Raw genomic sequence first — 14,254 nt, 5'->3', positions numbered from 1 at the left:
TGTGTGTGTTCTCTTGGTGCGTCCGTTCCACGAGTGACGTTCCAATTTGTTGCTATCGCATTCATTACTTCTTCGCGGCGAAACTGCGACTTTTTTATGTGCTTGTTGATGCCATCTTTGCGCGCTGTTCAAGATATGCTGTGTCCAGGTATGTGGTAGCTACCACAACAGTTTTATCATGGTCATGGGTGTTAGCCATCGGGATGGAGATGTACCACTGTAGGCGTCAACGTGGATGCATCCACGTCAAACGGTGCTATAGCTGCCAAACACCAACAGACATTGTACAAGCTCTTATATATTGATGTACAATATATGCTTAACTACCTCTGTGAAGACACGTTTCACTTTCGTGTTACACCGATTCCTCTGGCGGACGGATCAGCCATGTATTTTTTTCTCCTCACTGTGCGCAATAGCTGCGAGGAACGGGGGAAGCGGCGGCGGAAAACATTGCCACCAAAAATGGCTATGTTGTGAGCCATAACACCCTACGCTGTAAAAATGCATCCCGCGCGAACGATAGTGGCTATTTGTTGCCTTTCGTTGAATTTGCTCAATAATTAAATGACGCGTGAGAAGAAAAACCTGATCAACAAACTTGAGATTTCATGATATTAGATTTCCGTGAATGAATTAACTATTCGGCTAGTTGGTAAGTCAACCTGGTAACCTAATTTAAACGCAGTCCTGATCTGCTGTGTACAAGCACACGCATAAAAACGCGAGGCCTGCGCGGAACACGCATCACAATAACAGCGTCACTTGGAAGAGGGGCCTTTAGCCAGTTGTAACTCTGCTAGGGTGACTAATTCAAGTACAGTTCACAGGTATGCTCACTTTGCACACTTTCTTGATGAAAGTGTGCAAGAAAGTGTGCCTCTGCACACTTTCTTGATGTGGCTGATGACGACAAAGAATTATGGCTGAATCCTTTGAAATGGTTTGGAAGCTTTCAACCAACCATTCATTACGGAATTCCCATTGTGTGACAATTCTTGTTAATTTACTCTTCCGCCACGCAATATTACATCTGTTAGCCAGATTTCTCGCCCGACATGACGCCTTTTGCCAAGAAGTTTCAAGCACTGGCGTAGCTCTGCAGTAGAATACTCGGCTGCCAGGCCTGTGTTCAAATCCCACTTGAACCTTGTATGTTTTTGCTTTCGCATTGTGAGCGATAGCTGGGACGGACACCGGCACCCCCGGCTGATATATACGCCAGCAAAATGGGCTGTTGTGAGCTCATCACAGCTCATGCCGTGAGAAGTACTCATTCCGTGGTCGCTTCTATCGAATGATTGCGTACATGAAAAGTGCGAAAGTGCGGAGAGCTGGGCTTGTTTTGTTGTACATGATTAGAAAAAAAAAACAGCGCAAAACCACAGGACACACAGGAAGGCAACGCACACAGCGCTGAACTCTCAACAAATTTATTGTGAAAAACCAAATTCATCGCCTATAAATACTCATGAACTACTCGCATAATGGTGCGTTACTAGACATAGCGCAGATAGGCAGCGAATAGCACAACCGACACAGATTACGTCAAACGCCTCCGTAGATACTCCATTTCCTTGGGCAATAATGCGATTGACGGGGTGCTGACACAGTTTTCCCCCAACTGCGCAATCTTACACGCTGCAACAACTTCACGTGTTAGGCGATCCCTGTGTTTACTGACAACACTACGTTTCTCAAAAATAGGTGAGCACGTGCACGACCTACAGTGGATGGCTAGCCAGCCATCTTGTGCACGTTTTACATTGTTGTCATGCTCTCTCATTCTATCGTTAGCACAACGACCCGTCTGACCTACATAATATCTACGACATGTGAGAGGAATCTGATACACAACATTTTCAATACAATCGACATACCTAGTTCTGTGATTCTTCTGACAACCCTTTTTCCCGGTTCAGTGAATCGTATGGCCTCGTCAAACGGCAAATACTGTTTAATTTTGCAGGAGCAGAAAACACCACCTTAATGTTTGCTTTTTGCGCGATTCTTTTCAAGTTATGCGATGTTCTGTGTATATATGGAATGACAGCCACTTTTTCCTTTTTGCCCTTTTCAGGCTCATGATTTTTCTTGTTACATGCTCGAAATTTTTTGCGCATGCTCTCTGCGACAGCAACGATTACATGGTCAGGATAGCCTGCGGCTACCAGTCGCTTCACCTGTTGTCCTAACGCTTTTGAGAGTTTATGAGGACATGTCCGTTCGAGCGCATTGATCAAGCTAAGGTTTACAATTGCACGTTTAACCAGCTTTGAGTGTGCTGAGCTGAAAAAGAGAAGGGGTTTTTTACCCCGAGGTTGGTACATCCAACAGATGTGATCCCTGTTGATGAGAAACAAAACATCCAGGAAACGAAGTCTCCCCTCATCAGACAATTCGCATGTAAGCTCCAGGGAGTTAAAGAGATTTCTAAAAAGAGCCAGGGAATTGTCGGCGTTATTCTTAAATTCGTGAGGGTCACCATCAATGAAAATTAAAAAATCGTCCACGAACCTATGCGAGTGTGTGCGAATTTACATCATAATTCATAATGTTCTCACATAGCTTTGTGTGACTACCACCCCGCCTGGTAATTCTCAAGCTAGACAAACTAAGCATCCTCGGTAATTTACTGCCAAGTCAGATATGTCGTCTGCTAATTCATAAATTGCGCACACAAACATTGCGCGTTACCAAACATAAGCTTTGCGATTGGGGTGGTTGTAATTATCGGGATATTGAGCTAAGGTGATTTCGAGCAACTATCTTTTCCAGGAAACAAGATTTAAAGGTAATGGACTGATTATTTCGTCACCCTTCAGATTTTATTGCAAAAAATGAGAAAAAGAAACGCTCATAGGTCTCGTTCGGTGGGATGCTTCCAGAGGGACATAATGTCCGAGCCCTTGGTCTTCTCCTCGATCTTGTCGGCCATCTTCTGCAGGAGCTCCCGGTTGAAGTAGTGCTTCCAGTCCCCCACCTTGGCTTTCCGCACAAAGTTGAACACCTTCACGTCCTGCTGCTTCCCGTCGGCAGAGTCAGTCGACTCGAACTCCATGATCTTTTTCATGAACTCTGGACTGCTCTTCTCCATGACCTGCTTGAAAATGTTCTCGTCTCTATCCAGCAGTTTGCCGAACTCTTCCCCGAGAAAGTACGCGAGCTTCCTGATGCTTCCAGGCGTGTCGTGTTTGAATTGTTCGTATGTGCTAAAGAACACGTTCGGCTCGTTTCTCATTTCGTAGCCAGCCATAATGTGGTCGAAGTAGTCTCCGAATCCAAAGTTGCCCTCCAGAAAACAGTCAAGGAAATCCTCGAAACTTCCGTTTTCGAAACGGAACTTTGCGATCCCTTTGACGTGGTGGTAGAATGACACGGAGCAATCCCATGGGTTCCTTGCCATGTAGACATACTTAGCGTTTGTATGGCATGAGTTTCGACTTAGGATTGGGAGGTTGGTACGCATCATTCTTGGCGAAGGCATCTTGTCAAGTAGTTCCGGCGTCCCGTTCATCTCCATGAACGCGGCCTTCTCGATGTGGTCGTAGTAATCTGTGGCGGACTCGCCTTTGTTGAGAGTTAGTAGGATGACTTGTTGAACCCAGTGTGATCCCGACTTCGGGTAGGCCACTAGAATGACGTCACCGTCGCGTGGTTTGAAATTGAGAGCGTTGCGCAAGCACTCCGGGTCACAGTATGGCCCTCGGGGTACACCATCAATGATGTTGTAGTACGGCACCTGCCTCTGCTTCTTCTGGACTTCCTTTTTGCTCATGGTCGTGTCTGGTACAGCTCCAGCCTGCGAGGAAAAAAAGAAGGTAGTTTTAGTTTACGGAAGCCTGTGCCATGCTTAGGCAGCTGAGTTGTACTTGGAAATCACGATATGATACACACAGCAGTGTATCCCAGACTTTGTCTTTATATCATGGTGACGACGTGGTCATCGGCCTATTATATGACATCATAGAGCCGATGTTTTCATGATATCGCGCAGCCTTTAGCCACCGCTTCTCACTTCTATAAGAAATCGAAATTAAACTTGCATCCAGTTCCCCCTTATCGTAACTTGGTCTTCAAAGCAGCCGATCAGGAAGCACCAGAAATATTCGGATCATTGAAAATATGCTTGCATCAAACATTTCAAAAATATCTGTAATCAGTGAAAACAATACTAAAAACATGAATGTGAGGTGCAGTCAAGTGTTGCAATGCGCAGATTCCGTACATGAAGTAAGGCAGCACGGTTACACAACATATTTCCAGCAATTATGTTATCAGTGTAGCTTAGCTGCCCGTTGCGGTTTCTCTCTATGATGGCGGCGGGCAACACCAAAGGGTGGGAAGCTCGGTTGGAAGAAGGTCGTTATAAAGTTTTAATAGTTGAACGTTGTGATGGATGGCACAAGACTGGTATCTAGCAGCTAAGTGCGATGCATTGCTAAGAAATTCTTCCTTGGTTACGCTTCATCACCGTTGTAATATCACATCTGGAAAGGCAACCATGTACTTGAGTTTAATTCTCGGGAAGGGAAGTCTAACAATTTTTAAACACGCTATTGCAATAATATTAATAACGTCTTGACTTTGCACGTGCTAAAAGAACTATTTGATAATGAAGCACGCCGTAGTGGAGGGCTCCAGTTTAACTTTGCAAACCATGGGTTTTTATTTAACGTGCACCTTATTCTATGTAAACGGGCATTCTTCCATTTCGGCCCCGCCGAAATGCGACCGCTATTGCGAAGAATCGAGCTGGCGCGATACAAGCAGCAGGTTTTCACTATATTATAACCACTAAACAAAATTTGATTTTTTCCAGGGCCGCTTTTGCATTCACCTTATCACGACATTTCTAGTAGGATAGCTGAAGACTGTTGGAGGGTAGCATGGAGCTTAAGGAGCAGATGTCCTCCCGCACAACAGGACCTCTTCTAGAAAGTTTGCAAAACTTGCCGAAAACATCAAGTCTCACCCATTAATTCCCGTTCTGTGGCAACAAAGGTAGCGCAGTCATGATATGTGCACAGATCATGATGAAAAAATTGAAGAAGACAGGCAGATTGGGCGAGTTTGTTAGTTTCCATGATAAAAATATAAAACAGCGCTTAAAACACAGGACGAAAGGAAGCAGTGACACACACGGCGCTGATTAGCAAACGGCTTGAAACGAGCATGCAAGCTCATTGTCAAAGCGATACACTTTTGCCGCGAGGCACCGCCTCGTGTGAGCTCCCTGGTCACCAGGCCTGTTTCCTTTGATGATAACGGCAGGGCAGGTTGGCTAACGCAATCACTTGTTTTTCTTGATATGTGGAATCCCTGAGCCACTTCTCTTGTGCAGCTGTCATATGCACAAAGATTTTAGTGTAAAAAAGTCACAGTTTCGCAGCAAGAGCGAAGCAATGAATGCGATAGCAAGAAAAGCGGCCCGTGATGATGCGCTGCTACGCTGCATAAACATCTATCTGGCCCCCCGGCAGCAACTGTATTCGCCGACAGCTGTTCTTGGCAGTGAAGCGAAGGCTACAGAGCCACAATTCACGTGTCCTAGAGCTAATGAATGTAGTCCCACAATTTCGTCCGTATTTTCGGCGGGATATATATAAAATACTCCTTCATTTTCTACGTGTAGCTTTTTGAGACGGAACGCAGAGCTCACAAGCGAGATATATGTATTTCTTTTACTTTATACGTTGTCACTTTGCGTTTTTGCGTGTGTGAAAAAGTCGCCTCTTTTACCCGTAGCTTAGACGCCAAGTAGCGTTTGCGTCGCAATGCAACACTAGCCATCACTTTCGACGGCGTTACGAGACGCGCGCCAAACCGGACTACTTCGCAATAGCAGTACATGTGCAGACGTTCCGCCCTGTAGCTTTTCGTTCATTGCCAAGAGAAGTTGTCCGCGAGTATAGTGCGCGAGCAGACAGCGGAAGGGCAAGGTTCTCCCTGCGCAAATATTAGAAGAAGTGAGCGAGCTGGCCGACGACTTTTAAATGCGCCCGTTTAGGGAGCCTTCATGTGCGAGGCACGTACATGAAGGCTCCCTACGCCCGTTGCGCTCCTCGCTCCATCTCCCTGGTAATGAAGAAACGCTTATAAGCGCCTGCTGTCTCCGAGTCCTGCCAGCGGTAAAGGGTGTGTATATAACGCTCGCCGTTAGCTACGTAAAGGATCTGCTCTTTGTGGCGTAATGGCTAGCGCCACGCGCTGCGGAGCGAGAGGTTGCTGGTTCGATTCCGCACTTCAGAGCATTATTCTGAATTATTTTTCTTTGGGACTTTGATATACATATACATACCTATACATATACGGTGCATTACGACGGGGACGGCAAAAGCCAGCCGAGACTGTCCGTATAATTGCAATCGCACTAAAGAAAACCGTACTCGCTGACACTCAAAGCAGTGCTTGGCCAAGTTGATTTCTTTCCTAATGAATAAGTGTCCTCCAAAAGCCTCACATTAACGCACCGGCCTGTTTTCCCAGCGTACGTGTGGCCACAGGACAAAGCGCCGTGTGTGTCTCTCCTTTCTTTCGTTTTGTGTGTAAAACGCTTTTTCATATTTTTCATATTTCATCATGGAAAAGCTTCCTAGATGACCGCTGCCATACATTCTATCAAACTCGAACTGAAGCTACACTCACACGTGCTTTTCAGGTGGACACTTGCTGCCTTGAACAAGGCAAGGCCACTTGCCGAAACGATGGCTCCAGTGATACGCCGTGTTCAAGGATTTTTCAGTTTCTAGATTTGCAGAGCCGAACAATCAACCAAGCGAGCTGTCGCGCGACAGCCACTTCCTTCGCTTATCGAGTCCCTCGCCGCCATCGCGCACATTTGAGGGTTTGGCCTTGAAGGGCCAAATATTGTGCGTCGTTTCCAGCACGTCCGGCGGCAACTGGCGAAGTTGGACGCCACGCCGGCGGTGCCAGGTCCCAGCAAGAAATTCGACAATTCGTCATTGCCGCAATACTTGTTTGCAGACTAGTTGGTTCATACGTGTAAACTCGACTTGCTGCGCAACCAGCAGGAAAGAAGGAAACAGACAAGAAAGAGCGCAGACTTCTCTGCGCTCTTTCCCGTCTCCCTCCTTCTTTCCTGGTGGTTGCGCAGCAAGTCGAGTTCGTCATTGCCGACGGCGGGCTTTCCATCTGCTCCGGCCGCAATAGTTGTGCAAGCCGACACCAGGCTCACTTTCTGACCTGTTCACGACAGCTCGTTGCGTGGTCTTTCCGCATGTGTTCATTTGGCTTCCTGCGCAAGACAAATCCATCAAAACGCGTCCCAGTTAGACATTTGAATAAAAATCTATCCGCGCCCATTGGGCGTCGCTGCCTACACCATCTACACGCCAGACTGAAGTGTGAAATATTTTTGCGTAAGCAGCGTAGCCAGGAAGACGGCTCGCGCGCGTTACCTAGGGTATGTCTGTGGATGTAGTGGTTATGAGATTGCGCAGCGAACCAAGAGGGCCCACTTTAGATTCCTGGCGAGTGCACCTTGACAAAGGGAAATACTCACATACAGGTGCACGGTAACGAACGCTCGACACTGAAAATGATCCACGTGTGTCACTATGGCGTGACTCATATTTGACGCCCAAACAGATTTGATTTCATGATCGTCGGCTCCTCATGCGGCCTGTCGCCATTCAGGCGGAAGTGGCGGTGAGCGTATCTGCACTGTAACGGAAAAAAGGCATTTTCTCAATAGTTTTCTTCTGTACCGAGTCGTCAGAAGGAACACTATCGGTGTTAAAACATATTATCGGTAGCAAACGATCTTGCGCAGTCAAGGTAATATTGTAATTTAGAAGTACTTGTTGCTGGGCTAGTTGGTTCATCGTAATGAGGGGAAAAAAACTAGACGCCAAAACACCTAAAGAAGGACGAAGAAGCACAGGGAACGCTCTTTCCCTGTGCTTCTTCGTCCTTCTTTCGGTGTTTTGGCATCTAGTTTTTTTTTTCCCTCATTAAGGTAATATTGGGTGATCAATAATTTCGTCGCACGTCATGGAGCATCGTACCAGTAAAACCTAAACGCCTGTCATAGTATACGACCGCGAGCTATCGTGTAAATAGCGAAAACCGCTGCTGAAAGTACTGTCCGATAAGTGTGTAGGAGGCGCTGAAAAACCAAGGATAGATCTGTCGCACCCTTGGGGAGCAGCATTCAGCATACTTGGCCAAAGCGAATGAACAGGGCGAACATCTATTATGAAAAGTCAAAGAGAAGGCACTGAATGTCTAGCAACGCTGTTAAGGTGATAGCAGCAGCGCTAATGGACTCAACTTGCGCCAGAGTGGAGGAAACAGACGAATGTCAAAGATGACGTCATGACTGATAACCATTTAGACAGAAAACACAAGGCTAATATGCTTATTCTGCAAAAGTATTGAAAGGTGGGCTAGTTGGTAATTCATACTTCTTCGGCTTACTGGGAGCGCGGTACACACAACAGACGAAGGAAGAACCACAAAACACGAGCGCTCACTAACGACTGGTTTATTCACACATTAGAAGGACACATTTATACACAAAGGTGCGCATGTCAAAAAAAGGAAAAGATTACAGCACGAGCAGCACGCGGCGCACTTTATCGAGGCACTTGTCTAAGAACTATCAATGTACTTAAATTCACAGTCATGTAGTGATAATGAAGGATGGCTTTATACACTGGTCTGCATTCCTGGAAATGTGATACGCTTCAGAAATTTCGCGTGTAGTTTGAAGGGGATGCCGGAACAGAATAACCGGTGTTATAAGGACTGGCTGCGGGTCATTTGTGACCAATATGTTCGTCGAGGGAACAACCGCGGTTCGTATACCGACTGGTGTAGAACTTCGAGAACTGCCACGGAAACATTGTGGGATCGGATCAGACCACAACTTCCCGTCAAGAAAAAACAAGCATCACGTGAGGGACGTCTCTTGAATCTGAGCGATGTAGCCCTGCCAGAAGAAATTCGGCAGGTTCTGCAAAAAGGCCCGAAGTTCGCCGTGGAACCCACCCTTCGACCGGAGGAAAAAATTGCTACAGCAAGGGCCGTCTCCAAGCTAGCCAAGGAGGAAGAACGCTATAGGTGTGTAACAGAATGTGTTCATGCTGTTTCGGGGAATATTAGCAATTATAATAGGAAGTTACGTGTTGAACCTATCGTAGACTGTTGTTTGAAAAAACAGTTAAGAGTACTCGTTTCTGACAAGGAAGGTTTCTTCGTCACTATTAACGAGCAAGATTTTTTCAAGAAGGCCACCAAAGCGTTGGAAAGGAATTTCAAGCCTATTTCTGTGAAAAGCAAGGATGTAAAGACCACAGCGATCGCGCTGCTTAATAGGCTTAACCTAGGAATGCTAGCCTCATCTGTAGGAAAGGCAAAAGGTGAAGAGCTAGAAATTTTCTTTTCCATTAAAACGCACAAACCGGAAATGCCGTTACGCACGATTGTTTCGGAAAGGGATACATGGCAGCTGGCCATGTCTCAGTTTCTGCAGAAACACCTTTCAGCATTGCACGTTAATGACCCTTTCCAAGTGCCAAACTCGAGTGTCCTGGTTGAATACCTCAACAAATGTGAGGATTCTGACGTTACCGCGTTTAGCGTTGACGTAGTTGATTTATACTATTCCTTGCCGCATGATCAATTGCTAAAGTGCGTAGAGCAATGCATTGTGGAAGACATTGACGAACTATCGTTCAGGAATAGCGCCGGAGTGTCAACTGAGTCTTTTTTAGAAATGTTGACGTTCTACCTGAAGTCCACCTTCGTCTTATGGCTTGGGAACCTGTACATGCAGAAATCAGGCATCTGTATAGGCTCCAGTGTTGCACCTGTATTAAGCAACATTTTTCTAGGGAAGGTAGACACTGCCTTAAACACTAAACTTCAGTCATGCACAAAAGTTTTCCGTTACGTTGATGATTACTTGATTATTGTGAAAAAATGTTCAGCAGTGGAATATGACGCTATCATGGAGTGTTTCGAGACAGAGGGCATGGGCCTCAGGTTTACCTCCGAGGTTCAAAAAGATAAAAAACTGCAGTATCTAGACCTTTGCCTGTGTTTTGAAGACAAACATTTTTGCTGGCAGTATAAACCCCGATCTGAGAAACCTGTTCTAGATTACTCGTCCGGTCACTCCAAGCTTGTGAAACGAGGAATTGTACAGTCATGCTTACGTTCAGCCCTTGATAAAAGCTGCCTTCATGTGCTGCACTATGGCTTAGTTGCGCAGGTAGAACGATTATTAGCTGCTGGATACCCTTTAATTGCATCGGTATGTGAAAGGCTCTTGCAGATGGTGAAAAATTGTGAAAAACGTAGATGTATATCTTCAGGACACACCGAAAAAAACAAAAGAGCGGCAGTAATTCCTTACGTTCATAAAATGGCCCACGGACTGAAAAATGTTGGAAACCGGTTTGGTGTGCGCGTTGTTTTCTCTGCGCCCAATAAACTGGGCAGTATATGTGCTATGGTACATAGAAGGGCACAGGGAGTGTGTAAAGGGAGGAGATGCCTCCAAAAACATGTTAAGCAGTATGTCAAGTGCGTTACAGGAGTGGTATACGAGATACCCCTGTCTTGCGGTCGCATGTACATCGGCCAAACTGGCCGATGTGTAAATATACGCCTCAGGGAGCATAGAAGCTCTTTGAAAAGTACCCCATATTCCCACTTAGCATCGCATTGTGATACATGCAAATGTCACCCGCTGTTCAAAAAAACAGTTATTCTGTTCCGGCATCCCCTTCAAACTACACGCGAAATTTCTGAAGCGTATCACACTTCCAGGAATGCGGACCAGTGTATAAGCCATCCTTCATTATCACTACATAACTGTGAATTTAAGTACATTGATAGTTCTTAGACAAGTGCCTCGATAAAGTGCGCCGCGTGCTGCTCGTGCTGTAATCTTTTCCTTTTTTTGACATGCGCACTTTTGTGTATAAATGTGTCCTTCTAGTGTGTGAATAAACCAGTTGTTAGTGAGCGCTCGTGTTTTGTGGTTCTTCCTTCGTCTGTTGTGTGTACCGCGCTCCCAGTAAGCCGAAGAAGTATGCTTATTCTAGGCAAACTCCGCAGGGATGAGAGCACGCGAGCGGCTTCACGCAACGTTTATATCTGTGAGCTGGTTGTTTCGTTGAGTGGGTATTGCATAGCAATACTGTTTCTGTTTGTGCTTTTGTGAAGTTGATGATGATGATATGTGGTGTTTAATGGCGCAAGGGCCATTTGATGGCCAAAGCGCGCCAATTTATGAGACAAGGGATGTGAACAATGGTTGTGGTCGGTAGCTGTATAGGGGCCTTAAAATTCCTCGCGCTAAAGGCGGGTCAAGAAAAGATGATTCTGGGTCCTGGTAAATATACGCAGTGGAACAGACACGCGTACGCAGCGATTTATTGACGTTTCGGCCGCGGGTCCGGCCTTCATCGGAATCTGATGAAGGCCGGACCCGCGGCCGAAACGTCTATAAATCGCTTCGTACGCGTGTCTGTTTCACTGCATATATATATATATATATATATATATATATTAAAAACATGAGAGTGACGTGAAATGTGTGTAGTGAAAATGAATGACAAGTGGTCGTAAGAATAAAACTGTGAAGATGTGACATCAGCACGAATGCCTCGTCAACGCCCTTGAGTCCAAGGGCAGCGAGGCAAGTGCTATTTTTAATGTATTCACCGCAGCAGTGACCTCTGTTCAGAGGCCGTGCTAGGGATCGCCTTGATATTTGACGTGAAAACTATGTACATCGTTTAAAAAAGCAGACAGTGACTGATATGTAAAAAGCTGATCCCTACCGATGAACATTGAAAGATGAAGTGGAAATTGCAGTCGGTAGGGAAATGTTTTTTTTTTTTTTTCTGACAACGTCTAGTTCCTTGCACTAGATCAGGACGTAAAGGACGGTGAGTGGTTCACCACACTTATCACACAAATGCGGGTCGCGACCGGACAGAAAGTGCGTGTGTGTACTGTATGTGTGACCAATCCTAAGTCTGCATAGTGTAATTTCTGTGTGGCGTGACTTCGATACTGGCGGCCCATTACCGTGATGTGGTTTGATAACGTGTAATTTATTTTGTGTCTGCATATCCCATGTGCTCTGCCAAAAGGCCCTGAGCTTTCTTTTGACAAAGGGTTTTAGGTCTAGTGGGGGAATAGCTATGAATGTATTTGGACTGTTTCCGTGGGCGGATGCTGCTAGCTGGTCCGCCAACACGTTGCCTTGAATCTCGCGGTGCCCTGGCATCCAGCACACTACGACATGTTGCTCGAGTGTGTAGAGCGTGCATAAAAGAGAGTATACCGAGACAAGTACAGCGTTTTTGTGTTTTTGCAAAGTTTTTAATGCTTTTACCACGCTTAGGGAATCCATGTATATAACTGCCTTTTGTAGTTTTAGTTGTTTAATGTGTTTAACGGCCGAAAGTATCGCGTAAGCTTCCGCTGTGAAAGTACTTGAATTAGGGTGCAGAATATCGGAATCGGAAAAGGATGGACCAACGGCTGCGTACGATTTTGAGGCGTCTGTAAAGAAATCTCTAAAGGTGCATTTGTGCTGTAGTTCGAGGAAGTATGTACGGATATGTGCAATAGGCGTGCGTTTCGTTACTTCCACGAAATATAGATAGCAATCTATAAGCTGCCACCGCCACGGCGGCAGTGGTGCAGCGGGAGCCGCTAGAGAGTGTTCGAAAAGTGGCACACCCATTTCCTCAGCTAAGCCCCTCACGCGAAGTGAGTAGGGCTGTCTCACCGAAGGACGGTGGTCGAAAAGGGCAGAACTGGATAAATCATTAATTGTGGGGTTTGAGGGGTGTTCATTGTCTGCGTTCACATTGAGATAGTATAGAAACGACATGTAAGATCGCTGCATGTGGAGCGACCACTCGTTTGATTCGGCGTAGAGGATTTCCACGGGGCTGGTGCGAAAAGCGCCTGTAGAAAGGCGAATGCCCGAGTGGTGGACCGGGTGAAGCATCTTCAACGCGCTTGGTGTCGCAGACTGATAAATTATTGCCCCATAATCTAGACGCGTGCGTATGAGGCTTTTATGGAGATTCAACAGACACTTCTTGTCACTACCCCACGTAGTGCGTGAATATTCCTTTAGAATATTTAGAATATACCTTTAGAATATTCATGGTTTTTATGCACTTGTTTTTTATGTACTTAATGTGTGATATAAACGCGTTTCGTGTCTAGAATTAGCCCTAGGAACTTGTGCTCCGTTTTTACTGACAAACGCTGACCATGTAGGTCATCCCGATCCAGACGACCTCGTCTGGATCGGGATGGAGACCTCTCTTTCGGGAGAATAGAACGCAAGTGCTTATTTGTGCATTCAGTGTAAACCCATTCTCGTCTGCCCATTTAAAGACCTTGTTCAAGCCCAGCTGAACCTGCCACTCACACATTGAAAGGTTGCAAGATTTATAACCAATCTGCACGTCGTCGACATGTGTGCAATAAAACATATTCCGTGGAATACACAGACGTGGGGAATTCATTTTTATAATAAAAAGTGTGCAACTCAGGAGACTTCCTTGCGGCACTCCAGTTTCCTGGACAAATATTCGGGACAAGACATTAACCACTCAAACACGAAACGTGCGATTGGACAAATAGCTTTTGATTATCGTCAGCATCTTTCCTCGGACACCTAAGTGTGAGAGGTCTCGCAGTATGCAAAAGCGCCATGTGGTGTCGTAGGCCATTTCCATATCGAGGAACTCCGAAAGAAAGAGTTGCTTGTGAACAAAAGCGTCGCGAATTTGTGGCTCGATACGGATAAGGTGGTCAGAGGTCGATCTACCCTCTCGAAAACCGCACTGGTATGGGTCAAGTGATTTGTTTGCTTCGAGGAAGTGTAAAAGTCGGCGGTTTATCATCTTTTCAAAAAGTTTACAGAGGCAGCTTGTTAGTACAATGGGCCTATAGCTCGTAGCGGAGGATGGGTCCTCGCCCTGTTTTAGAATCGGAATAATAATGGCTTCTTTCCAGGCAGAGGGGGTCTCGCCGGAAAACCAAACAGCATTATACAGGGAAAGGAGGGCTTTTTGTGTTTGATATTGTCAGGTGTGTCAACATTCCATATAAAACGCGGTGGGGGCCTGGGGCGGAATTATTGCAGCAGTTAAGCGATGCTTGCAGCTCAGAAATGCAGAAAGATTCATGTGTTTTGTGGATTTGCGCTCTAGTTTCTGTTTTTCGATTCTTGTGTTGTATCTTT

General features: G+C 45.9%; 1 protein-coding gene across 1 annotated transcript in view; it reads right to left on the bottom strand.

Annotated features, from left to right (window-relative positions):
* Nucleotides 1-1,419: 1,419 nt before the first annotated feature.
* Nucleotides 1,420-14,254, bottom strand: part of LOC119389493 (amine sulfotransferase) — a 61,777-nt gene continuing 48,942 nt past the window's right edge. Inside the window, exon 2 of the mRNA XM_037656788.2 lies at nt 1,420-3,802. Within this exon, the coding sequence (XP_037512716.1) occupies nt 2,858-3,778 (921 nt within the window). The 5' untranslated portion in view covers nt 3,779-3,802 and the 3' untranslated portion in view covers nt 1,420-2,857. The remainder of the gene's footprint in view (nt 3,803-14,254) is intronic.

The sequence above is a fragment of the Rhipicephalus sanguineus genome, chromosome 1 (assembly GCF_013339695.2).
Source record: "Rhipicephalus sanguineus isolate Rsan-2018 chromosome 1, BIME_Rsan_1.4, whole genome shotgun sequence".
NCBI classification, from domain to species: Eukaryota; Metazoa; Arthropoda; class Arachnida; order Ixodida; family Ixodidae; genus Rhipicephalus; species Rhipicephalus sanguineus.
Note: the sequence above shows the minus strand (reverse complement) of the source record. Positions and strands in the feature narration are given on the sequence as shown.